Source organism: Acomys minous (genome assembly GCF_964271855.1).
Source record: "Acomys minous genome assembly, chromosome: 12".
Classification (NCBI taxonomy): domain Eukaryota; kingdom Metazoa; phylum Chordata; class Mammalia; order Rodentia; family Muridae; genus Acomys; species Acomys minous.
Window position 1 is genome coordinate 95,487,775 of NC_140493.1, and position 26,733 is coordinate 95,514,507.

The 26,733-nt window shown below is 51.4% G+C and overlaps 1 protein-coding gene and 1 long non-coding RNA gene across 2 annotated transcripts in view; one reads left to right on the forward strand and one right to left on the reverse strand.

The window, feature by feature from the left end:
• Positions 1 to 356: 356 nt before the first annotated feature.
• MAP3K14 (mitogen-activated protein kinase kinase kinase 14) overlaps positions 357 to 26,733 on the reverse strand; it is a 52,448-nt gene continuing 26,071 nt past the window's right edge. The window contains exons 2-16 of the mRNA XM_084750802.1: positions 26,115 to 26,390; positions 24,602 to 24,671; positions 22,817 to 23,027; positions 22,114 to 22,734; positions 20,954 to 21,091; positions 13,135 to 13,264; positions 12,739 to 12,870; positions 12,118 to 12,222; positions 8,391 to 8,554; positions 7,739 to 7,889; positions 5,964 to 6,296; positions 5,490 to 5,596; positions 5,031 to 5,175; positions 2,944 to 3,044; positions 357 to 2,646 (exon numbers count right to left, since the gene is read on the reverse strand). Coding sequence (XP_084606928.1) covers positions 2,482 to 2,646; positions 2,944 to 3,044; positions 5,031 to 5,175; positions 5,490 to 5,596; positions 5,964 to 6,296; positions 7,739 to 7,889; positions 8,391 to 8,554; positions 12,118 to 12,222; positions 12,739 to 12,870; positions 13,135 to 13,264; positions 20,954 to 21,091; positions 22,114 to 22,734; positions 22,817 to 23,027; positions 24,602 to 24,671; positions 26,115 to 26,370 — 2,829 coding nt within the window. The 5' untranslated portion in view covers positions 26,371 to 26,390 and the 3' untranslated portion in view covers positions 357 to 2,481. The remainder of the gene's footprint in view (positions 2,647 to 2,943; positions 3,045 to 5,030; positions 5,176 to 5,489; positions 5,597 to 5,963; positions 6,297 to 7,738; positions 7,890 to 8,390; positions 8,555 to 12,117; positions 12,223 to 12,738; positions 12,871 to 13,134; positions 13,265 to 20,953; positions 21,092 to 22,113; positions 22,735 to 22,816; positions 23,028 to 24,601; positions 24,672 to 26,114; positions 26,391 to 26,733) is intronic.
• Positions 23,049 to 26,733, forward strand: part of LOC311579865 — a 77,620-nt gene continuing 73,935 nt past the window's right edge. The window contains exon 1 of the long non-coding RNA XR_014773276.1: positions 23,049 to 24,549. This is a non-coding gene — a long non-coding RNA (uncharacterized lncRNA). The remainder of the gene's footprint in view (positions 24,550 to 26,733) is intronic.

Here is a 26,733-nt window from a genome sequence, read left to right on the forward strand (position 1 = left end):
GTCGGAGGCAGCTTTTGGGAATTGGTTGTTACCGTCCCTGTGACTCCTGGGTTTGATTTAAGGTTGTCAGGCTCAGTGTAGGCCCCTTTACCCAGAATCAACATGGTAGCATAAACCCTTAGATTTTTAATTAATTAATTAATTTTTTTGGTTTTTGGAGACAGGGTCTCTCTGTAGCCTTGGCTGCCCTGGACTCGCTTTATAGACCAGGCTGGCCTTGAACTTACAGCGATCCGCCTGCCTCTGCCTCCCAAGTGCTGGGATTAAAGGCATGCACCACCATGCCCGGCTTAAATTTTTAATTTATATTTTATGTACACCGGTGTTTTGACTGTATTTATGTCTGAGGGTGTCAGATCCTCTGGAAAAAGAGTTAGTTTTGGGTGCTGGGAATTGAACCCAGGTCCTCTAGAAGAGCAGCCAGTGCTCTTAACCTCTGAGCCATCTCTCAGGCCCCCACAAACCCTTATTTAATTCCAACACTGGGGAGGCAGAGGCAGGAGGATCTCTGAGTTCGAGGCCAGCCTGATCTACATCCTGAGGTCCAGAATAGTCAGGGCTACAACAGTGCGACCCTGTCTCAAATCCTCCCACCCCCAAAACTGTTTTCTTTTGAGACAAAGTCTCACGTAGCCCAGGCTGTCTTCAAATGCTTCGTGTAGCTCAAGGCTGGATTACAGGTGTGAACTGGCACAGTCAGCTCTTTTTAGGGAGTGGAGCCTTCTCAGACAATGCACATCTGTTCTCTGCCACCTCTGCTCCACAATCAAGGAACTCATGCTGGGAAAGTCACCACCCGGGACTGATGTTCAAACCGGTACCAGGTTAAGTCCTCTGGTGGCCAGGCCTCAGGACAGGCGAGGGTGAGTGGCAGCACTGGGTCCCCTTCTGGTACTACTGAGCTGCCTGGCCTCCTGGCCTCTCGCCCTCAGCCTGCAGAGTGAAGGACTAGGCAGGGTACGGCAGAGTGGTAGGATGGGCCCACCTCAAACGCTGATGATGCCAGTCCTTGCCCTCAACAGTGGGAGACTCGAAGCAATCCACCCCAACAGTTGTGAGGGGCCTGGAGTACAGCAAGCAGGCAGGCTAAAGAGGAGACACCACAGCCTACAGACACCCATCATCATTGCAAACTTTATTGCTTACAGAGCCGAGTACACCCCAAATGCAGCACCGTGGCCGCAGCTCCTCATGTGGGCCAGGAGTGGCCTAGTCCCTGGCACATAGCTGGGCGGAAACCATCCTGGCTGGTTGGGGGTGGGGAGATGAGCTTCTCCTGAGGAGGGGGTTCTCTGCGCCCCTCCCCACAATGATTCACAGTTAACTTAATGCTACATGAGTCCTAAGCAGCTGTTCCCAAGTCCCATCAGGAGGAGCCCTGGCTAGGGCAGTCGGGGTGGGGGTGCTCATCTTAAATCTGAAAGAAGCTTGTGGGGAGGGGGGGGTCAAGCCTATGTGGGTGATGGGTCAAGACAGTCCCCTCCCCATCCCCTGGCCTGCTTGTGCCCACACAGAGCCAGTGCTCTGATGGAAGGCAGCCAGGAAAGTGCTTTTGACGTCATCAGAGTGCAAAGTGCTGCTGGCAGTATCTTGCCACCATGAAGCTGGCACGCTTGGTTTTGACTACATGCCCGGGGGGCGGCGAGCCCTGCATCTGTGGCTTTCTTTAGCATCTATTATTTGCAGACTGTTCCTGTCAGGTGGGTCTCATGTCATCCTTCATTTTCACAGAGGAGGGACTAGAGTGCCAGCTAGCCAGAGGGCAGGCCTCAGTGAGGCCTGATGTTCTGAGAAGTGGCACACAGCTGCCACAGACTTGAGGCCTGAGAATCACTTATCTTCAATACTTTCTATGGCCCTTGGTTGATCAAGGAGCTCAACTCAGGGCCTGGGCTGCAGTGACCTGAAGGTGTAGGTGTGGTGCAGTTTACCAAGGAGCTGGTGTCCTTTCTGCTCCCTCCATCTCACACTAGTCAATGGTCAGAAAGGCTAGACATTGGGTCAAGGACTCCACAAGCCCCTGGGCAGGCACACCTGCTGCCTTGCCCTGTCTGAGCTGGGCAGGAACCCTTAAGACACCCTCCTGCCTTCCTAGGGGTACCTGCTCTTTGTGACACAGGCTATAAGCTGCTCTCCAACTGCCGGCAACTGCTGACTGATCCATGTGGGTCTGACCACCTTGGTTGGAGCATCAGAGAGAACACTGGCTCTCTTCCTGGGAGATGAGACCCCTGTCTTCCTCCTCGTCTCCTCCTGGGTGGCAGAGTTTCTCCTGCCAGGGGCCAGCAACACTCAGGAGGCAAGTCCTGAGAGGTGCTTTCCCTGCTCCCTTTGCGGTAGCAAGCCCTGGTCTTAGTGCTGAACCAGGCACGGGCAGATATCCCTGAGCAGACTCAGCCGGCATCTCAGGGCAGCTCTTGAGTACTGAGATCCGAAGGAAGCCTACTGCGGCCAGAGTGGAGCTGGTGGTGGGAGCTGGGGCTACGGCCGGTTCTCCAGTTGGCCGTGCTTGACCCTCCAGCTCCAGGCAAAGCTGCCATCAGGGGCCAGGGTGCACTGCAGGTCGATGCCCGAGTCTGGCACCTCCATGTCATAGCGAACAGGCTGTCCATCTTTGGTCACCAAGCTGAAAGCTGAGGCCGGGATCTGTGAGTAGAGCAGACCAGGAGAGGCATGAGGTGAGAAGCCAGCTAGAGTGGGTGACATCTCCAAACAGTCAGGAGAGAGAGAGAGAGCACTGCCTGTCCCCTCATTCTAGAGGACTTGGAGAACCTTCCTAGCCCTTGTGGGTTCAGAGATGCTCAGCACCCCTGCCTGTCCTGCCCTGAGACCTGGAGGACAGCTAAGCCACAGGCCACTATGCCCCAGGGTGCCAAATTCTGCTTACTTAAAAGCCTTCCTATGGAATGACCCTGTCCCTCCCTAAGTGTGATCTGTCCTTACCTGGCTGCTGATGCCAGTTGCGATGTCTCCCACCTTGACCCGATGGAATTCTCGGATGTGCAAGTGCTCGCCATTGAGAGACTGTACTTGGACCCTGACACCTGGAAGGCGAAAGCTGACAGTGAGGGCAGAGCAGCGGGACCTCTGTGACGTGACTCTGCCCTCACAGAGCAGGGCAGGTCCGGCTGGGGTGAAGCAGCAGAAGGAGATTTAGGTTAAGGGGACCTAATGGGACACGGCCCTCCCTGGCCAGCTACACCTGGAATTTGGCTGGCATCTTGCGAAGAGCTGAGGTTGGCTCCCAGGGGGACGTAATACTCTACTCTGGATTATAGCAAAAAGGCACTGAAGGCAAAGGACCTCCCCTCCACTGAGTGTTTGTTTATTAATTTCAGACAGGGTTTCTTTGTGTAACCCTGGCTGTTTGTTTGTTTATTTTTGAGACACGGTTTCTTTGTGCAACCCTGGCTGTCCTGAGATCTGCCTGCTTCTGCCTCCCACGTGCTGGCATTAAAGGCGTGCGCTACATACCACTGCCTGGATATCATCTTCTTTTAGCTCAGTCAGCTACACAAGTGTGATAACATGTAGCCATTTTAAAGTCTATAAACCCAAACAATACAGACCGACTTCCTCTTTTAGTATAGCACAGTCAGGGCTGGGATAGCTTGGCCGTGGAGCACCGGCCCAGGGCTGGGGGTAGCTCAGTGGTGGAGCACTTACCCAGCATGCACAGAGGCCCTGGGCTCAATCCTCAGCATCACAAGAGATGATGCATTAATAATAGTTTTCTTAAAATGACATTGGCTGAACCCCTCTGTAAAGCCTCTATTTTATGAGGAATAGCAAGTGATTACCATTCTGAAGTACATTTCAGGGTTTGGTTAATGTCCTTATGACTACTCCATGGTTTTGTGTTAAAATGGGCAAACAGAATAATGAATTGTGTGCAATTTTAGCTTCCCAGAATCCACTTAAAAACCTCTACCAAGAGGGATACAGGTGTCTCATCTATTCACAGAGATAAGACTTCCTTTCTGTTTGTTTGTTTAGTTTTCTGAGTCAGGGTTTCTCTGTGTAGCCCTGGCTGTCTTAGAACTCACTCTGTGGTCCAGGCTGGCCTCAAACTTAAGAGATCCGCCTGCCTCTGCCTCCCCAGTGTTTGGATTAAAGGCGTGTGCCACCACCGCCTGGAATAAAAGACTTCCAATTCTGCTTCTTCTTTGGCAGAGTGTCAAGGATGTCAGGCAGGCACCCTCCCACTAAGTACCCTCTAAGCCCTGTGAGTCGCTCACGACAACTTTGGGCATAATCAAATATTTTTTAAACAACAAGCCAAGTCCAGAAAATTCAAGATCCAACAGAAACTTAAAAAAAAAAAAAACCAGAAGAAAGATCTAAAGATGTAACAGACAAGTTAGGCTACCCATCTTGACTCAGTAAACATTTTACTTAAATAACGCCACCCCAACCTTCTACGTATGTCATTTCTGGTGGATTCTGAGCGTTAGTTCCTTTGAGTCATAACATCCCAATTTTAGTCCAGACAGGAAGCAAGCTCTTCGTGCTTCCACTGCTCAGCATTCTTAAATTAGACGGTAGGCAACTTAGGAGTGTCTCGGAGCTCAGGCGGCCTGTGGGATGGCTTGGGCTGGTCTGGTCCCTATGAGCTGATAAAGACCCCCTTCTAGTGAAGCCTAACGTAGCTGCAACCAAGCTTGAACACATGCCTCCTCATCTTCAGATCCCAGCAGATGATGCCAACAAACTTGCTGCTGGGTTCTTGATTGACCTGCCTGTGGGTCCGTCCCTCCTGCCCCACCAGCAGGGGTTTAGCTAGTCAACTTCTGGCCCTAGCCTGGGAGAGGCCATTTCCTTCCCACATGGCTTGCCTTCTGTGACTCTCCTGGTTCACCACCTTTCATCCGGGAAGCCCCGGGGGTGGTAGGGCTTTCAGTGAGGTGCTGGGTGGCAGGCAAGTTCCTCCCCGACCCCTCTGTGATGGGGAGAGGCCAATGAACTCTCTCCACCCACCCCTCCCTGGTCCTTGGCAGGAGTGGGCTGGGAGAAGGCTAAGCAGACCATACCATTGAAGTAGCTTGGAGTGTCCGTGGGCCGGCCCCGGGCCAGCACCATGCTGCAGCTGGAGCTTCTTGCCTCTGCCTGGCTGCTCCATGAGTGTACGCCGGAACTCAGGGTGTCGCGCGAGCTCTGAGAGGCCTTGGATGGGTTCTGAACACGAGAGCAGGCAGAGACTCAGGCCTGTGCTCAGGAAACTGTCTCTAGCTTTGGTTTCCTTTGGGACAAAACGGACCTGGACCTCTTCTAGGGTCAGGACCTGCCTGTCCTAGGCTAGTTGGGAAAGGTCCATTTCTTTGTGGGACCCAAAGCTACCCTCTCCCCTCCCCCCTCTTCCTCCCACCTAAAGCTTTCCCTGACTCCTGAGTGTGTTGAAGGCATACTGTCTCAGCCTGGGGAACGGAGCGGTGGCCTCATCCGCCTTCCTCTATCTAAAGCATGCACAGAGGCCATGCTCAGCAGCTCACCTTTTCACTGTCATCTGACAGTGAGAGGCTGTCGATGCTGAGGCACGAGAGAATCTGTTCCTGTTCCTCCAGAGAAAACGGCTGGGACAGGCTGTTGAGAAACAGTTCTGCAGGGGGAGGGGGAGAGAGGAAGACAGTGTGAAGGGCTGGAGGAGCTGCTAGGTTCCCAGAGTTCCGCCTGCACAGCCTACAGAAGCTGGCCTGCCGGGAAGGGGATGGAAGAAAGGGGAGGCTGGGGAAAGCAACAACAGCAACAAAACCTCAGTATGTGTGTGTGTGAGTGTGTGTGTGTGTGTGTGTGTGTGTGTGAGTGTGTGTATGTGAGTGTATGTATGAGTGTGTGAGTGTGTGTGAGTGAGAGTGTGTGTATGTGTGAGTGTGTGTATGTGTGAGTGTGTGCGTGTGTGCGTGTGTGAGTGAGAGGGTGTGTATGTGAGTGTGTATGTGTGTGTGTGTGTGATGGCCAAAGCCTACCTATCTCCAGCTGCTGCAGCTCCAGGTCTGGGAAGGTTGCCCTCCGGTCTGGGAAGCTCAGGCCCTTGGCAGGGGCTGGGTCCAAGGAGGACAGAGGCAAGGGTTCCCATGTGCCAGACTCCTCCTTGCTCAGGCTCAAGGCTGTCACTCTGCTCTGTTCCGGTGGGTCGGGAGGTAGAGGAGGCTGAGGCTCAGGGGCCCCACCCGTGTTGGCCTCGGCTGGCGGGGTCTCCCTCAGTGGGGTCTGTAGGGTCTGGTGGCAGGTGGCTTGGTCTGGGGGTGGAGGTCTTGGCTCTTTATATTCTCCTTTCCAAGGGCTTTTCAGACCTCCCACTGTAAGAGAGAAGGCACCCGAGGTGAGAGGGTCATGTGCTGGCATGCAGACAGCAGCCCAGGCAAGATTGGCCTAAACTGAAAATTAAAGCGTGTGCACATATGCGTTGCTTATGTGAGTGCAGTGCCCACAGGGGCTGGGAGACAGGGCATCAGATGCCCTGGAGCTGCAGTTACAGGTGGTGCTCAGCCACCGGACATGAGTGCTGGGAACTGATCTGAGGCCTTCTGGAAGAGCAGTATGTGCACTTAACTGCTCGGCCACCTTTGCAGTCCCACCTTTTATTGCTTTGACCACCGCTGGTCTCCTTCCCACTCGCCGAGTTACATTCTCTTATGTTCCATACTTGACTTTCTCTCCCTTTCTCTTATTTGAGACAGGGCCTCGCTATATAGGCCAGGCCGGCATCTTTCTTAAGTTCCTCCCCTCTTTGTCTCTTAAGTGCTATGATCACAGACTTGCTGCATTCATGTGTCTCAACCCAGTGTCAGCTTTAATTGCATTCTTGTAAAAAAAAATATATATATATGTATGTATATATACACATATATACATAAAGTTTCACTATGTAGCCCTGCCTGGCCTACAATTAGCTATGTAGACCAGGCTGGCCTTGAACTTACAGACGCCTCTGTCTCTCAAGTGCTGGGAGCGTGGGGGGAAGTGTGTGCCACCACATTCAGTCCCTTTTTATTGTTTTATTTACTTTTTAGACAATGCCTCACTCTATATCCCGGGCCTCAAAGTCCAACAATCCTGGTTGCCTCCGCCCCCGCCCCCTCCGTGCCGGGACTCCAGGCATGAGTCATCACGGCCAGCTTAAAGTGAGTGCCGCTTTCATTATTGATTTCTAACTTGCGACGGAGCTATGCCCCAGGCGTCTCTTACGGGCTCTTCTTTTCACTTAGCGCTCGCTACCTAAGGCTTTCAGATCAGTTCCTGGGACTCAGTGAATGCTGAGTGGTTGTAAGTGCTGGGCGATGCCCCATCTCAGTCACCCGCTTTTCCACTCTCCCTTGAGGGACCCTTAATCACTCTCAATTCCCTCTAGCCAGCAAGGCTGCAGGGCACCAGGAGTGGAGGGCGTGGGTCTGCCTGGGTGCTACCAGCATGGCTGCAGCCATGTCTACTATGCCTTCCCAGGGCCCAGGAGTCCTGCTGCCCCACAGTCCTGCCAGCACTTGGTGCTACCAACTTTCTAATTTTTTTTTTTTTTTTAAGATTTGTTAGGCCGGGCGTGGTGGCGCACGCCTTTAATCCCAGCACTCGGGAGGCAGAGGCAGGCGGATTGCTGTGAGTTCGAGGCCAGCCTGGTCTACAAAGCGAGTCTAGGACAGCCAAGGCTACACAGAGAAACCTTGTCTCAAAAAAAAAAAAAAAAAAAAAAAAGAAGATTTGTTTATTATGTGTACAGTGTTCTGGCTGCCAGAAGAGGGCTTACCTTGCTGTAATGCCTGGCCCACCTTCCCCCGCAGCTCCACGGCAGATGCTCGGTGGACGGGCTCTTTCCTCAGCCCCTCTTGGATGGCCTGGGCTGTGAGGGGTGCACAGGAAGGTGGAATCTCCCTCACAGGTGGAGGCTCGCTGGCAATCTAGAGGCCAAAAGACAACATGCAAAACCTGCTTCCTCTTTATTCCTACCACAGTTACTCTCTTTCCTCTCCACCGTGCCCCTCCCCGACATGAGCTTAGGGACGGGGCTGGGCCACGGCCAGTGCTGAGTCTCCATAGAAAACAGAAACAGGCGTACAGTGGCGCACGCCTTTAATTCCAGCCCTCGGGAGGCAGAGGCAGGAGGATCGCTGTGAGTTCGTGGCCAGCCTGCACTACAAAGCGAGGCCAAGACAGCCAAGGCTACACAGAGAGACCCTGTCTTGAAAAACCAAAGAAAGAAAGAAAGAAAGAAAGAAAGAATGAAACATGGATCTAAATAGGACAGGACAGAGCCTAGTAACAAGATACCATGTCCACCCAGAAGATACCCCCCCCCCGCCCATTCCACATCCATCATGGAAGAACCCCCCCTCACAAGCCTGTAGCCTGGGCCCATGGCCCCCCCCCCTCGCCACAGCTGCCTGTGGGCCATCACTGACCTTGAGACAGAGTGGACCTCGGAAGTACTGAGTCCAGGGGTGGCAGCCATTGAGCATGTGCAGCATCATGCAGCAGCTGCTCCAGATGTCCACCTTGGCATCGCAGGGCTTCCCCATCACCACCTCAGGGGCCATGTGGGTCTCCGTGCCAGGAATGTAGTCCCCTGAAGAAGCAGGGCCAGAGAGAACCAGTCCCTATGGGTTCAGTGCTCACTCTACTTAATTCTTGGGTTACCCCAGGTGAAGTACTTTAAATTAAAAGTAATTCTATTATTATTGTTGATGTGGGCGCATACATGTGTACCACGACATGGTGTGGAGGCCAGAGAACAACTCTGTGGAGTTGGTTCTCTCCTTCCACCTTAACATAGTTCTGGGGTCATCAGACTTGTAGCACGTATCTTTAGCTGCTAAGCCATCTCACTGGACCATGGTTTTGCTTTTTGTTGGTTTGTTTTTTGTTTTTTAAAAAGAGACATGGTGTCTGTATGTAGTCCTAGCTGTCCTTGAACTTGCAGAGATCCACCTGCTTCTGCCTCCCATGTGCTGGGATTAAAGGAATGTGCCACTATGCCCAGCTGTTTTTCTTTTGTTGTTGTTTGTTTGTTTGGTAGCCCAGGCTAGTGTCAAACTCACAGCAGGCCTCCTACTTTAACCTCCCAAGTGCTAGAATTACAAGCATGAGCCACTATGTCTATCTTGGTTGCATTTCTTTTTCATATAATTAATGGTTTAGGAATGTCACAGCAATAACACATACATATATATATAAAATACTATGTAAAAATTATAAACAAACCCAAATCAAAACAAACATGCTAAATAACAAAACCCCAACCTCCTCTATAATGAAACCCAGGAAATTCATATGCACAAGGCATATAATTATTAAACAAGTAAACAGCCAGTATATGCAATTAAGTGAATGTCAACTTTTTTGTTTTGTTTTGTTTGTTTTTCCCGACAGGGTCTCTCTGTGTAGCCTTGGCTGTCCTGGACTTGCTTTGTCCAGGCTGCCCTCGAACTCACAGAGATCTGCCTGCCTCTGCTTCCTTAGTTACGGGTGCTGGGATTAAAGGCCTGGGCCATCACACGCCCAGCGTGTGAATATCAATTTTTATTTTCTTCCAATTTCAAGGATTGAATCAAGGCCTTATGCATGTTAGGTGAGCGCTTAACACTGACTTATAGCTTATCTCTCTTTTGAGCCAAGGTCTCACCAAACTGTCATAGCTAGCCTTGAACTTGGATTTCTCCTGCCTTAGCCGCCCAAGAAGCTAGGCTAGGCTAACAATGATTTATTGTTATTATTCCTCCCTCCCCCCCCACCCCCCTCACCCCAAGATAAGGTTTCTCTGTGTAGCCCTGGCTGTTCTGGAACTCACTTTGTAGACCATGCTGGCCTCGAACTCACAGAGATCCACCTGCCTCTATTTCCTTAGTTATGGGATTAAAGGTGTGCACCATCATGCCTGACCTAACAGTGTTTGTATACGGGTGCTCTGAGCTTTCCATTTTTGCTCAGTATTTTTAAAAAAAAAAAAAAGGATATTATTTTTGTAATGAATTATCAAAAGAATCACTAATGTCACTTTAAGATGTTTAATTTTGACTGACAGAATCACCCACACAGCAATGTAACATTAGACTACCCATGCTGGACACAGGCGAGGGCGTGTCCTTACCCAAAACAAGGGACAGAAGTATTCTGGTTTTCATTTTTTCTAAGTCTAGAATATTTCAATATACAGTGGGCAGGCAGCCTTGGAGCTGGGACCCACACCTGCGTATGACAGTGATGTGTGACACAGGCCTGAGTATTTTTGGGTAAGGAAGGGATGCTTAGACTTCTAATAAGATCATTTTCCCTTTCATCAAAATAGAACCATTTGGAGGCTGAAGAGACGACTCAGCAGAAAGCACTAGCTTCTCCTCCAGAGGACCAGGTTCAGATCTGAGCACCCACACCAGGCGGCTCACAACTGCCTGTAACCCCAGCTCCAGGGGAGCCTGTGACCTCTTTCTGGCTTCCAACGACACCTGCATACACATCTGCATATGCACACATTATAAACAATGAAAAATTATAGAACCTTTTGTTTTGTTTTGTTTTTAGAGACAGGGTTTCTCTGTGTAGCCTTGGCTGTCCTGGACTCACTTTGTAGACCAGGCTGGCCTCAAACTTGCAGCGATCTGTCTGCCTCTGTCTTCCAAGTGCTGGGATTAAAGGAGTGCGCCACCACATCCAGCCCTAGCCTAGAATCTTTCTTTAAATGAACCATTTTATGGTGAATACTCTTAAGTGGAAAAAGCAGGGTATGGAAGTGGCTTTAAGGAGGCATGGGGAAAACATGCAATGATGTTATTTGTGATTTTTCTCTTTTGCGAAGAGGAACAAGTAAGAATGCTTCCTTTTCCTTTTATAGCAAGTATTTTACAAGGGGCTTGGATTATTTTTATAGTTAGATGGCAGGAAGATGGATGGAACTGGGGAGTATCACACTATGCAGAATAAATCGGGCCAATGAAGACAAGAGGCAGAGGCAGGAGGATCTCTCTGAGCTTGAGGCCAGCCTGGTCTACAGAGCGAGGGCCAGAGCTACACAGTGTAACAGTGTTTCAAAAACAAACAAAAAATGAGGGACAGAGAGGGAGGAAACGGGTGTGGGGGGGGTGGGGTGGGGGGTGGGGGTGGGTGGGGACATGGAGTATAATGGGGAACAGATAAAATGTGACATGTTTTCTCATACAGGATCTATATTTAACTACACATACATATACATATATAAGTTACATGAAAGAAGGGAGGGGCTGGAGAGATGGCTCAGTGGTTAAAAGGTTCCAAGGACCCAGGTTCACTTCCCCGCACCCACATGGCAGCTCACAACTGTCTGTAACTCCAGTCCCAGTGTCTCTGATGCCCTCTTCTGACCTGCATGGACAGCAAGCACACATGTATGGTGAACAGACATACATGTGTGCAAAATATTCATATATATTACAAAAGAAAGAAAGCAGGAGACTCAGGGAAGGTTGGGGACCAGTGAGAGGAGGGGAGAAAGGATGGTGAAAAAATGGTGAAAGATGGAGGTGCAAATAAGAGCAAGGTAAAATCATACACACACACATTCACATACACACATATGAAAATGTCATAATTGTTTAGTGCACAAGTTAAAGAAGAAATCAGAGCATAGGCCTGTAATCCAACAGTCAGTAGGCTGAGGCAGGAGGATTTGTTTGTGTGTTTGAGGCCAGCCTGGACCGCACAGTGAGACCATGTCTCAAAACAAAACAAAAAGACAAAAATTAATAACAAAACACATACCCCTCCAAAAAAAAGAAGTAAAAAGGTTTAGCCCGGTATACTGGCTCACACCTTTAAATCTCAGCAGCACTTAGGGAATTTGAGACCAGCCTGGTCTACATATTGAGTTCTAGGCCAGCCAGGACTACAAAGCCTAAACCTGCTGCAGGATCTTTGGCCCTTTTGGCTCATGCTGCTTAAGGTCACATGGTCAAGGAGCGTCTGACACCTGTTGCTGTATTTATGCACAGCCAGAGCCCTGTAATAGCCCGTGGTGGCTGTGGGGATGAACTCTACTTGGGGACATAAAGTGATCACAGCATTTATCCCCACATGGGAAGCGAGCGGGACAAGGCTAATGTTGAGTGATGGCTACTGTTTATTGTGACCCTGAGGTATAGAACGGGGGGGGGGCCTTACCTGTGAGCAAGGATTTTCCTAGGCCGTCAGGTTGCAGGCACAAGGCATGGCCAAAGTCGCAGAGGGCAGCTCGGCTCCCATCACTGGACAGGAGCACATTGTCAGCTGCAGGCAGCACCCAGCAAAACGGAGAGAGGCGAACAGGTTGAGTCACTTCAGGCCCCAGCCACCCTGGCCTGGCTTGACCTGGCCTCTAGTCAGGCAACTTTCTGGCCAGTCTTGCCTGGCAGCTGCTGCTTCTCATTAGTCTTGTTAGTCATGGAAAGGGGGTGGGGGTGGGGATGGGGGAGGGGGTGTGGCTGGTGACCGTCAGTCGAGGCCAGAGGCAGGCAGCGCACAGGATCTGGAGTGGGGTGCCCCTGCTACAGACACCACCACTTTCCCACAGTGGTCTCTGCTGGCCCACCCTTCCCCAGAGGCGGTTGTTTTCATCTCCAGTTCTCGGTGAACACCATCCCTGGACTGCATCAATTCCTCATTCACCAGGCACAGCCCTATCAGCTGAGTCAGGCATCTCCCCTCAAGACAGCCAGGAGGCAGGGCCACAGCTGGGAGGCAGTCGGGGGAAAGGCATGAGGAAGAGCCCATTGGGATCGGGACCGGGGCGACCAGGGCCTTTACCTTTGACATCGCCATGCAGTATTCTTCGGATATGGAGGTATTCCAGCCCCTCCAGGGCCTGGCCCAGGTAGTAAAGGGCCCGGTCTTCCGGCAGACAGCCCTTCTGCTTTATGAGCTGGCCGAGCGAGCCACCTAGGTAAAGAGCAGCCAGTCTTTGTGTGGGGCTTTCCCAGGCCTCCACGTGAGCCAAGGACAAGAAGAGCAAAGGGCACGTGATGTGGGAGAGCAGGGTTAAGAGCTACAATGTGGACTGACAGAGGCCAAGGTCAAAGTGGGGGTTAACTCCTGGCCTTGGATTTTTCAGAAAGAGAGAGAGAGAGAGAGAGAGAGAGAGAGAGAGAGAGAGAGAGAGAGAGAGAGAGAGAAAACAAACAAAAAACAGGACCAGTCCCTTACCTTCTAGCAGCTCCATAAAGATGTTGACCCAGGGACCTTCTCTCACGGCTCCGTAGAGAGGGACGATTCTGGGTGAGGTGAGTCCAGCACAAGCCATCAGCTCCTCTGCCCGAAACACTTCAAGCCGTACCTAAAAGACCCAGAAGCCCCCAAGTCAGGGTGAGGGGGTAGGCTGGGGTCTTTAACCTGCTGATAGACTTGGTACTCTATGCACAGATGCGAACGATGCTCCCCGTTGTGATGTCTGGGACAAGGGAGACCAGGTGGGCCTGCTGGGCCCTTGGGGACTAAGCTGTGTACCCATGTGTAAACCCCTGGTGTCGGACACCAGTTCCACAGTGCTGGCTATAAGAGTCACACAAAAGCACATTCTTTTTTCCAGGCTCCTGGAATGCTGCCCAGCCTCAATCTGCCAAACACATTCTTTTCCCCCAGCTCAGCTGTCTGGAAAATCTTTAGGCCAGGAGGACCTGTTAATACTCACACCCCACCCTCTGACCCGGACAGGGCCTCTTATGTATCCTAGGTTGGCTTTGAACTTGTAATTATGTCTCAGCATACCAAGTGCTGGAATAATGTGTGTGCTGCCTTGCTTGCCTCTTGAAGAGCCTCTGAACCAGTGGGGCTCAGCCTGTGAGTTACAACCCCTTTGGGGGGTCTTATGACCCTTTCACAGGGGTCACCCATGGCTACAGGAAAACATGTATTATGATTCATAACAGTAGCAAAATTACAGTTATGAAATAATGAAAATAATTTTGTGATTGGGGGTCACTAGAACACGAGGAATTGTATTACAGAGTCGCAGCACCAGAGGTGATGGTGCACACCTTTAGTCCTAGCACTCAGGAGGCAAAGGCAGGCAGATCTCTGAGTTCAAGGCCAGCCTGGTCTACAGAGCAAGTTCTGGGACAGCCAGGGCTATATAGAGAAACCCTGTCTTGAACAACGAACAGGTCACAGCATTAGGAAGGTTGAGAACCACTGTGCTGGGTCCTTAGGACCCCTTACAGCAATTTTCTTTTGAAATATTTACGTGTGTGTGTGTGTGTGTGTGTGTGTATGTGCGTGTGTGCGCACGTGCGCGCGTGCATGATGAAGGCAGAAGAGGATTCTAGATGCCCTGGAACTGCAGTTACATTAACTGCTGAGCCATCTCTCCATCCCCCCTTGTAGCGTTTTATTATAATTATCTGCTTTTGTTTTTCATGTGTGCATATGGTATATGCATGTTTGCGAAGGGCTGATGTCAGGTGTCTCCTCCACGGTTCTCTTTCCTGAGGCAAGGTCTCTGATGAACCCAGAGTTTGCCGGCCCCCATGGGGAACTCCTGTCTCTGTGTCTGAGTTCTGGGGTTACAGGTGGCCACCATGCCTGTCCAGCTTTTATGTGGGGTCTGAGAATCTGAACCCCAGTCCTCACAATGTACTTCATCCACTGAACCATCTCCCCAGCCCCAGGTATTTCCCAAAGGACTGAAGTGTCCATGTAGACGGGCCTGTATTTATATCTCCGTTTTACTCTATAGCTATTTCCTCAGTATCTGGGTACACAGAGGCTTCTGGGGAGGGGTTGGCCAGTGCCCCTCCTAATATGATCTACAAAGCTGGGGTTACCCACTCCTAGCTGTGGGGTCCAGCAGCTTGACATGGCAGGAGGCATTAGGCTGTGGATACAGCAGCTTGTACTTAACATGCTGGGAAGGCCGCTCGCTTCCACCAACTGCTCCTCTATGTAAATGGTGGGGTCACGGCTGCCTGCTCTGGGGTAGTGAGGATTCGGAGAGAGAGATGGGGGTGGGGTCTCTCTCCACGCTTGGTGACTAAGACACTTGGCTAGAGCTGGCTTCCCACTTCCTCCTGCCGACGAAGGGAACTGCTTACTAAACATGTCCTATATTGAACTTGCTGGCTGCTGTGGGTCCTCTGGAGTGGCACCGCCAGGGGGCGACAGCGGGAACAGACTGGCCCACCCAGCTTGGGTTTCCAGCCTGCTGACTAGACAAACAGGAGCTTGGCTGTGCAGGGTTTAATGGGCTTTTGCCTATCAGCGGACAATGTCTCCTCTGGTCACTTAAAGAGTATCAAGCTTGGTTCATCAGCCCACACGAACTTTGACTTTTTATTGGTGTTTCTCTAAAAGGCTGATGAACTTAACTGAAAGGCATTCACCTGCAGGACTTCTTTTACAATGTCTCTGCCCTAATCACTCCCAAAATGTGGGGTGAAGCATCCTAGGGAACCCAGAAGAATGCCAGAGGATTCTGCATTGAAGGAAGTAGGACCTGATGTCTCTAGGGCTCTACTTGTCTGAGACGATAGCTCCGGGCCTACACTCACCACACTCTTTTTTGCTCTTAAACCTTCACAAAGTGAGGACTTTGGTGTCTGTTGTGACATAAACTACTTTAGGAGGTGGTGAAATGTGGAAAAGGAAGTGAAGGTGGGATTGTCTAGTCTGTTTCTGATGTCTGTCAAGAAGGTCCACTGTCCCAGCAGTAACTCGGATAAAAGCTGGTGTGGGTATATGACAAGGGCGAGGCCAGCCTCGGCTATGTAGTTAACGTTTAGGCTAGCGTGGGTTACTCTGTCTCAACAAAACAAACAACGGAACAGCAAAACAAAACACCCAAACAAAAGCGTATGTTTTTCAATGAATGGTGTTAGGATATCCCTAAGCATTGAACAAATGTAAATACACCAAATAAACTTCAGCAAGTGGAGCATGTTAGATGGCGTGCCCCTCCAAGGAGGGGACTGACTAGGCCTGGGTACCATGAAGACCTGACTGAGATGCTAAGGACAGTGGCGAAGCCAACCCATGAGAGCCCTTAGCTCCAGAGCCGTGGCTCTCAACCTTCCTAGGGCTGCCGCCCTTTCATACAGTTCCTCATGTAGTGACCTCCAACTGTAAAATTACTTTTGTTGCTACTCTGTAACTGTAATTTCGAATCGTAAGTATGTGATATGCAGATATCAGGTGACTCCTGTGAAAGGGTCGTTGACTCCCAAAAGGGTCATGACCCACAGGTTGAGTACCACAGTTTTAGAGGGTCCCAGCAATGCTGAATGATTTCCAACAGAGTAAGGCTGGTAGGATGGGGAAATCTCAAAAGAGCAAGGTGATTTTGCAGTCCGGGTGAGCCTGAGAAGCAAGGTCAAAGGACCATCCTATGAAGTCATATGGAGAAGGCTCGGCACCCCCAGTCAGACACCATCTGAACCACCTTTCCACTCTCAACTTTGGTGCTCTCGTGCCCAGTGAGTGGGGACTGACATTTAAGCTCCACTAGCACACGGCTGGGCACTGCTCAGCGCTAAGTGTTCTTCATACAACAGTCTACGAAGGGCTGGGTCATAACTCCCATCTCACTGATGGGGATGCTGAGGCCTGCACAAAGAACTCAGCCAAAGTCCCTGACAACAGAGGACCACAGCCAAGATTTTGGGGAGGCCTGACCCTGGAGCTGCCAGCTGCTGTACCACTGGCTTAGCCTTGACTCCTGGCCATATTTACATATCCTCAGAAGCAGCAATTTCCAGGGAGACACACAGACAGCATCGATGCACTGCCAAGGACACAGCCCCACCCATTTCCTCATCCTCTTGCAGACAGTCCCCCTCTGATGCTTGTTTGGTCTTACTGTTTTTTTTTTTTTTGGTTTGTTTTTAAACATTTATTTTATGTCTGAGCGTTCTACTTGCATGTGGACCTGAGTGTCAGAAGAGGGCATCAGATCACATTATAGATGGTTGTGAGCCACCATGTGGTTGCTAGGAATTGAACTCAGGACCCCTGGAAAAGGAGCCTGTGCTCCTATCTGCTGAGCCATCTTTCCAGCCCTTGATCCTTGCTCTTAAACAAGGGCTCGTGGCTGATGCTGCTGCACCAGCACACCACGGAAAAGCCTGAGTTTGTTTAAAACTCTAGCTCTGGGATGGGGAGATGGCGCAGCAGGTGAAAATGCTGATGATCTGAATTCGATCTCTGAAACCCACATGAAAATGACAACGTGGCACTGCATATCTGTAATCGCAGCATGTCTACAGGGTGAAGGGAGAACTGGCTGTAAGCTCCGGAGGCTGGGAATACAGCTCACGAGACTGCACTTGCCTGGCACTGTGAGGCCCTGGTTTAATTCTGATACTGTGCCCGCACGCATACACTTTCTGCCTCAAAATGAAGTGAGAGAGCTGACTCCCTGAAGTTGTCCTCTGGCCTCCACACGTGTGCTGCGGCCTACTCACACATACAATAAAGCTGCAGAACACTAGTTTCTTTGGACTCTGCATTTTTCTCCCCAGTCCCTGCACAGTGTCTGGCACAAAGCAGATGTCCCACGACAGCTGGTTTGACCTGGCCAATGACACAGTGCTCCAGATCAGTGACAGAGCCAAAGGGAGGCTCCCAGAATTCCATGCTTGGGCCAGGTGTTTTAAAGCAAATGGTCCTTCACCCTTGTTGAGGGCAACAGTGAAATCTAAGTGATACAGGCCCCTCTGCCATCAAACTGTGTCTGTACCCATACATGCAATCACATAAGCTTTTGGATCAAATTCCTAGAATTCAAGGGTCCTATAGTATACCTTCCGGCAGGGAGAACTTCATACTGATTGCTTAAGAAGCCTAACTGTTCTATGTGAACCAAGGGAAACTCCTGCTTAGGAAGTATTCCATGGGGGTCGGGAGGTGGGGTGGGGTGGGGACAGTGTAGAATCATCTCTAGGATTAGGTCTCACTTTCATAAGAGACAGTCAAATTTATGCATAGTCTAAAAAGATGGAGGACAGATGGCGTTTTTGAGGACAAGAGTGGGGAACAGGGAAACCTTTGCTTGGTGGCATTTGATTTCACTTATGGTGATCCAGCATTTGTCTGCAATTAGAAGATGAAAGGGGCTGGGGAGATGGCTCAGCAGGTGGAGGTGCTTGCTTCCCGACAACGCCAAGTCTGGTCCACAGGGTGGAAGAGAGCATGGACTATCCCTAGGTTGCCCTCTGACCTCCACATCTGCACCATGACGTGTGTGTGCCCACACACATACACAAAAACATGTCCTAAAAAATGAATTGAAAATACATAAAAGGACAGGACATTCTCCACAGTTGAGTGGAGAGTGGGGTCTGACATTCACACAAACTCTGGTGCCCCCATATTTGACGACGTCCCCTGGATAGGGAGGCCTGGTGGCACTCAGAGGATAGCAGGCTACCAAGAAGAGACTTGACACCCTATGAGCATATACAGAGGGAGGAGGTCCCCCTCAGTCACAGTCATAGGGGAGGGGAGTAAGGGGAAAATGGGAGGGAGGGAGGAATGGGAGGACACAAGGGATAGGATAACCACTGAGATGCAATATGAGTAAATTAATAAAATATATTAAAAAAAGAAAATACTCAAAAGAGTGAAAATGTCAAAACGAAACCAAACCCCCATTAAGGCCTTAGGTCTGTGGCTAATAAGCATGTGACCTGGGCCCACAGACGTCCCAGAAGGAAGAGCAGGGGGTTGCTGGTATTTTGTAACTACTCGTGTCCAGGGTCCTGCTCAGGAGCACTAGAAGGACACAGGCAGCCTGACCTCTGATTCCCAGACGGTGTCTCCTGTCCCCTGAGAACTCAGGAACTGTATGTGGCATCAGAATTCGAACCCAGGATCTCACGCTTGCTATGCAAATGCCCTAAGGTGAGCTATAGTCCCCAGCCCAGGGAACTGTCTCTCTCATGTGGACTTAAGAGCTAAAATCTGCCCTGAGCAAACTGCAACCCCTAGCCCTTTCCGCGGAGAGAAAGTACGGGCTGTTGGCCGCACCACTAGCTGGAGGAAGGAGGCGGGAGCTCTGCCGGTAGACAGCCAGAGCCCTGGGAAGTCCAGGCTGTGTGCCTGGAGCTTTCCCAGCTGCCCTGGACACAGGACAAGGGAGATGTGCTTGGGTTGTTTACCTTGTTGCCTAGGACTCTGAGGCCCTCAGCAGAGGAACAGCTGAGAAGCCGGTGACTAAGCTCCCAGCACTGGGCACCCATCTCTAGGGCAGTTCACACTCTCTCACCCGCCTCCTACCACCTCAGAAGGGACAGCTGAGCCTTCTCTGGTAGACTTGGGAAGGGAACTGTGGCTAAGGAGGTTAGGCACATGGCCCTGGCATCCAAGTGGAAGATGACCCATGCTGGCAAGAGCTCAGTGTGTGCCTGTGTTGCTGGGGAGTGAGGATGGTAGCGCTCACTCACTTCACAGTCTGTGTGGAATCTGAGGGGAAACAGAGTCTTCTCTTATCCCGCTACTGTGAGGCTCAGCTTTGACGTCTACCACAACCTGGCCCAAGTAGGAACCCAGGAAGTCAGACTCATTCACATCCCAGCTGGAGTCATTGCCCAAGCCAAGGGCAGCCATGACAGCAGCAACAGGGTCCCCTCTACATGGCGCCCAGAGCATGCTGGGTGTGGGGGCTCTGATTATTTGGTCTCTTTTCTTTTGGGATTGGAGTGTCTGACACAAGCCAGCTATTTCAACCTGTAGGCGTCTTCCCCATAACAACAACAACAACAGCAACAACAAAAAAACCCAAACAAAACAAAAGTCACAATCCTCCTCAAACAAAATGCTCAAAAACCGATGCACGTAATGCAGGTCTTTAGTCCTTTTGGTTAGGGACAAGCTGGCTTCCAACAGAGAGGGGACTTCCACAGCAGAGTTTGAGGACAGGTGTTGAGGGAGGAGGGCTGACACTACCCTTCCCCTTCCTCTTTTCAGCCTGGGACAAATGTGCGTGTGAACCCTGAGTCTGTCACCACCCCAGCTCCTTACTGTCTGCCTGGACCGGGTTTCCACATTGTTGTCCTGCCCACCTCACAGGACCACAATGCACCTGGCCAGTAGGTTAGCTTCCCATGTCTAGCCTTCTTTCGGGAGACACCTGGCAGGTGATGGTTACTGTGCTAATCACTTGAGCTAGGCCACACTACGTGGCATAAGTGCTTTTGTTCAGCACAAAGTTCCCGTGAATTGGAGAGCCTCCCGGGTCTGGACTTGCCCCTACAGGCCCTGGCATCTTCAGCGACCAGGGCTGTATCTGGACCCGAGCTGCGTGCTCCCACACTGCCTTGCAGGACACACATACCAGGGGCAGCAATGAGTTCAGACCATGTGACAGACTGCTCCCTTCCAACTCCAGCTGACCCGAGAGCAGCTAGGGTGCCAACCATCAAGGCAGAGCCTGGGATACTCCGGGACTCTTGCTGACAGAAAGTTGAGGTGGAATGCAGCAGCCCCTGTGTGGCTTCCCTTTCAGCTCTTTGGAGTGATTTTTTTTTTCCGTTTCGCTTTTGGTTTTTTGAGACAGGGTTTCTCTGTGTAGCCTTGACTGTCCTGGACTTGCTTTGTAGACCAGGCTGGCCTCGAACTCACAGCGATCCACCTGCTTCTGCCTCTAGAGTGCTGGGATTAAAGGCATGCGCTACCATGCCCGGCTTTTTGTTTGTTTTGGGTTTTTTTTTGTTTTTTTTTAAAATAATTTATGTATTTTTATTTTATGTGCATTGGTGGTTTTTGCCAGTATGTATGTCTGTGGGTGTCAGATTTTGGAGTTACACTCAGTTGTGAGCTGCCGTGTGGATTCTGGGAATTGAACCCTGGTCCTCTGGAAGAGCAAGCAGCCGATGCTCTTAACCACTGAGCCATCTCTCCAGCCACCTCTCACCCCCGTTTTTTTCCTAGACAGGGTATTGCCCCACAATCCAGAATCCATGGCTATCCTCTTGCCTCAGCCACCCGAGGGCTGGGAAGCCGGGTGCGAGCCCAGCAGTGCGCCACCTTGACATACCTTTTTGACAGCACACTGGAAGCCTGTCTGCTTGTCCTTCATTCTGTGGACCTCGCCGAAGGAGCCTCTGCCCAAACGGGGCAGGTGTGTCACCCAGTGGGCCTCTTCTCGGTACTCATAATCCACCGGCTTGAGTTTCTGGGGTTGAAAAGGAGGGGGTCAGTTTCAACAGAGAGATGAGGGGGTAGAGTGAAGACGGCTCTCTGGCTGACTGCTGGCGCCACATCCAAAGATAACACCAGCCTTAAGGTGAGGTTATAAATAAGACAGGCCAAAAGGGGCTGAGAGGAACGAGAAGGCAAAGGTGACATCTGTAGGCTTCCTGGGGGGCCAGATGACACCAGCGATGAAACCCCGTGACAATGGAACAACATATCTCAGTGACTACAGGTAGAATAGGCGGGGCAAGGTCAGGATTCAAAATGAATACAACAAATCCATCAAGCCGAACAAAATGCTTCTAGCTCCAAAGTGATTCAAGCCAAGGAGGAAAAGGAAAAGGGAGGGAGGGGCAGGAGGGTGGACGGCACCCTCTGTTCACCAGGATGTTTTCACTCAACACACTGGATTCTGCAACAGCGAAACCATCTAGAAGAAGTGAAAAAAAAACAAACAAACAAACAAAAAAACCGGAGCCGGCTAGAGGGGCTCTGGGAAATGAGGCTGAAGGTGCCTGCAGTAAAGTCAGGATTTGGTCACTGCCCTGTGTCTATTGACTGGGTGGAACCTTTAAGAGGCGTGGCCTAATGGGAGAAAGTTGGGGAGGTGCCCAATATTGGGGGGATGCCCTTCAAGAGTGTTGGGGCACATGCCCCCCATCTCTCTGCTTTCAGAGCTGATGGAGTCGGGGAGTCTCCAGCAGGTGCTCAGCTATAACGTCCTGGGCCCCAAACTTCTGAGACTCTTAGCCCAAACAAAGCTTTCTTCAAGTTGATTGTTTTAGGCAGTGTGTCATGGTAACAGGGGCCCCTGATTCAAGTGTCCAATGACACAATCCCCAACAAGCAAAGTGACGTGTTACCATGGGTGTGAGGGACTCTGCTATCGAGGGCACCCTCCCTCAGGGTCTGATACTCTGCTTCCATAGCAAGCCTCACCCGGCCCCCCGTGTGTGGCCCCTCTTTTGGGAGGTGGCAAGTGAGGTTCAGGGGGTTGGATACCTCAGTAAGCAGGACACCCTCGTTGTCCTCAGTTTCAGGGCTGAGCTTCTGCGGCTTGCAGCTCCCTGATGACCACGTCTTGGCCAGGCTGGTCAGGCTGTCGGCCTGGCCTGAGCTCACACTGCCTTGTAGTGCATGCACCAGGTACTCCTCTACAGGGACCTTTTCTTGGGCACTTCGAGATGCGTAGCTGGATGCCAGGTGTGGGCCAGGCAGCGGCTTCCGACTGTCTCCATAGGCCAGTTTGCCTAAGTATGGTGGGCCAGGCAGGGGCTGCTGGCCACCTATACCGGCTAGTTTGTCCAGGAAGAGGGATTCTAGTGGGTAGGGTCTCCAGGGCTCCAGAGGATTGAATGGGAACGGATGGGGCATTTTGCTGTAGGGGAAAGGGTGAGTGGAGTGGGGGAGGGGACCTACGGCCTGGGGGTGGTGGAGTTTCCACACGTGGTTTAGACATTGCAAGGGGCTGATCAGTTTGTGGAGTTCTGGTCGCGGCTGCACTGGTGGCAGGCCTTCACCTTGTTTCTTAAAGCACAGGTGGCCAAGGCCTGTCCCCTTCAGAGGTTTGGTGAACTGGGGGACACTTCTGGCATAGAGGTTGCCTAGAGGAGATTCATCTTCCTGCAGGAAAAATACAGGTGTCACAAGACCCAGTCTAAACACCCATGAGCTGGGGACCAGGGCAATGGGCAGAGGGTCTCACCTGCACTGGGACGGTGCAGCTCTCTTGCTCAGGGGTTCTGGGCAGGGGTTTGGCTAAGGCCACTCCTGCTTGGGCGGGCGACTTCGACCTTCTCTTCTTACGTTTTTTTCGGGCTTTGCCGCGACGCTTTTCCTTGCGGTCCGCATGGGCCGTTTTGCCTTCCGTTGAGTGGGCCACATTGTTGGGGATTTGATCAAGACTCTCAGACTGACTGCCAAAGAAGGGGCAGATCCACATTTTGAGTGCAAGAAGGTGAGAAGAGGGAACGGCTCAGAGAGCTCTGCGAGCAAACCGCAGCTCTGCCATTCCAGTCACGCATGCTTAACAACAGGGGACGCATGTGAGAAACGCGGTGTTAGGTGACGATGTGTGAGCATCATCAAGTGTACGGACACTCCTATCTTTAGGTGACAGGAACCTGTGGGACCACTAGTGTGTCCGTGGCCCCCTGTTAACCGAGACACCATTATGTGGTACCTCTGCATTTACGGAGTGTGATCAAGTTCCTAAGCCCCAAGGAATACCAAGTTTTCTCACTTATGAAACGAGCATAGTATTTTATGCCACATAGGGTGGAGATGAGGTTTATTTATTTATTTGGTTTTTCGAGACAGGGTTTCTTTGTGTAGCCTTGGAGATAAAGTTTAAACGAGAACAGTTCATAAGCCTTAGTGGCCAGCCCCTCAGTTCTTCTCAGGAGTGCCAGCTCTCTTGGGGCAGGCATCTTAACTCTGACAGGTCAGAGTGGCTTTATTTCTGTCACCTCTCCCCTTAGCCTTTGGAGATAACTGGCTGCCACGGGAATACCAGCTGCTGCCAAGTGGACTTCCATTCTGGCTGATGTAGCCACCAAGGTTCTGCCAGGTATTAAGGGGACTGGTTTCAGGAAAGGGTTTGAAAAGGGGCTGCTGTGAAACTGCTGGGGCACTGACCTCGGCCACAGCCCTTCCTGGGGTGCTAGGAGCCTCAGCAAGCTTCTCTTCAGTAGCCAAAAGAAAAGAGGTCACCAGAAACTCCATTCTTTGGGCCAAAAGACGCCTGAGGCGATATCAGGAACTGCCTATCCCCTGAGGAGGACAGCCTCGTCGCCCTGTCTCCTTTCTATCACTTACAGTTTCTGAATGTCAGTGATCGTCCTGGCGGGAAGAGGGGCCCACATCGGGGACAGACTCTGATTAAAATTCATCTTTGGAGAAAATGGGAGCCTCGTCCTAGCTCCCATCCACGGGTGGGGACTCGACTAAGACCCCTGTGGCTATTTCCCCTCTAGGATGGTGAAAGTGGCCGCTCTGGACTGTGCTCATAGCTCTAGACCAGCTCATAGTTGTTGTTGTTCTGGGCACCCTCCCTGCTGATGGGAAAGCAGGGGTGTATCAAGGACTCAGAGGAAAGTAAAAATAAAATGTCACGTTGACGGGAGCCAGGGGCAGCTTTTGAAATGCTGACTTGGCTGAGAGCAGCTGGGCCAGGAAAGCTGGGTGGCTGCCAGAGCAGATCCCAGGTGCTGCAGCAGGGAGCCAGAGGCCTGATGGGCGTGGCCGGGGCTGGCAGGTGGGCGTGGTGTCAGACCCCGCCTTCCCAGCGCCAGCTTGCTTTTTTTTTTTTTTTTTTTTTTTTTTTTTTTTTGGTTTTTCAAGACAGGGTCTCTCTGTGTAGCCTTGGCCGTCCTGGACTCACTTTGTAGACCAGGCTGGCCTCGAACTCACAGCGATCCGCCTACCTCTGCCTCCCGAGTGCTGGGATTAAAGGCGTGCGCCACCACGCCCGACCAGCTTGCTTTCTTACCTGTACTGCCGTGACCCTGCTATGAAGATGCGCTCTGAGAAGGTGGGGCTGAACTCCTGGCTATTCTCACCTGTAATTCAAGGAGAAAGGGTAAGATTAGCAGGGGAAGAGAACAAGCAAACGCAGGCGCAGTGTTTAGAAGGGGGCCTTTTACAAAAGGGTCCCAGCGGTCACTCTCTTCCTGTCATTCCCTTGTCTGGTGGCTCACCTCCTGGCTACCACCTTATCTTTCACCAGAGGCTATGCTGTCCTGGGCTTATCAGTCAAGAGGGGATCCCAAGGAGCCTGCCTGCCTCACCCACAGCGAAGCTTCCTAGAACATTCCACACGCCACAGGGCACACAGGTGCCCCCTTGATAAATGAGCTGGTATGTACGTATGTGTCCACCCATGCACTTCTATGTGCATTCATTTCATTTTAGTTCATTTTCAACTTCTCATGTCTTCTTAAAAGCCAACCGGAAGGCCTGGGGAGGTGAAGCAGAGGATGCAGACAAGGAGAAAGGCCACCATGCCTTTCAGGTTCTCCACGTTCTAGCTCAAGACATCTGGGTTAAAGGGCGGTGCTGATGGGAAGTGGTGCTGATGGAGGGTGGTGCTGATGGGAAGTGGTGCTGATGGAGGGTGGTGTTGATGGAGGGTGGTGCTGATGGAGGAGGGTGCTGATGGAGGGTGGTGCTGATGGAGGAGGGTGCTGATGGAGGAGCGTGCTGATGGAGGGAGAAGTGTTCTGGTACTTCCGAGCCCTTCTGGGAATTCCTGTTTCCCAGGCAGCCATCAATATCTATATCATCTCGAGGCAAGAGGAGAGGTAGACGTGGAAGGAGCCAGACTTGGTCTCACCTGCTGAGGCTGGCTGTCCACAGACTGGCTAAACAGGTCTAAGAGTGGGCTGCTTATATTTTGGGGTAGGCTAGGTGGGCGGAGCCATCCCTGGTTAAAAGCAGTGAAGGGAGCCAGGCGTGGTGGTGCACGCCTTTAATCCCAGCACTCGGGAGGCAGAGGCTGGTGGATCACTGTAAGTTCAAGGCCAGCCTGGTCTACAAAGCAAGTCCAGGACAGCCAAGGCTACACAGAGAAACTCTGTCTCGAAAAAACAAAACAAAACAAAACAAACAAACAAACAAACAAAAAAGCAGTGAAGGGTATGTAGGCCAAAGGAGCTTTCTAGGAGATTCGGCCTTTCCCATTTGGGCCCCTCCATGCGCTCAATGCCTCAACAGAAGGTTATGAGCTGGCTTGATGTTCTTCAGAGCCAGCCCTTAAGCATTCCTGGCTTGGGTCACAATGGCACAGCCTCTATTTGCTATGTCCCCCATGATCCACCCAAGCACTTATACAGCCCCCACTTAGTCTGGGCTAGACCCTCACCTGTGTCTGGTGACACTCTTTTAGAGTGGTCACTGTGACCTTGCTCTCCCATGAGGACTCCAGGCCTGGCCTCTCATACCCAGCTACCCACTGGCGAGCCCGCTCATTTGTCACAGTGCTCACGGCAACGCCGGATACTTACATTCAGCCTGGGCGATGATGGAGATGGCGGGTGGCCCACCCTCAGAACCATCCTTGGCTGTGCCTTTGGTGATGACATCATTCAGGAAATCCCACTTTCCACTGAACACAGGGCTCTTCTCCATGGCTTCAAGCTTATAAACGCAGCTCTGCTTCTTCCCTAGTGACTGTGTCTTCTCCTTGGCTTTGGCCAGCTCCTTCTGCTGCCCGACTGCCGAGCCAGGAGTGCCCGGGCAGGCCACTTCCATCACTGCCATCTCCCAGGCTCGTGCTGTCCCTGAGGGGGACATGACACAGACATGGTCACTCCAAATCCCAGACCACATATGGTGAGCACAGGTTAAGCATGGTTGGAGGGGAAACATGGGGTGGGGTGGGGGGGGCACACAAGAGGTACTCTTTATGTCAAGTGTACTTATCCTCCAAACACCCCGAGTGGCAAGGAAGCCGACCTCACAATATTTATAAGCATTCCATTGATGGGACCCCTGGTCTAGCAGCACTGTAGTATAAATTGATTTCTTTGGGGGCTGGAGAGATGGCTCAACAGTTAGAGCACTTGCTGCTCTGGCAGAGAATATGGATTTGGCTCCCAGCACTCACATGGCAGTTTACAACCA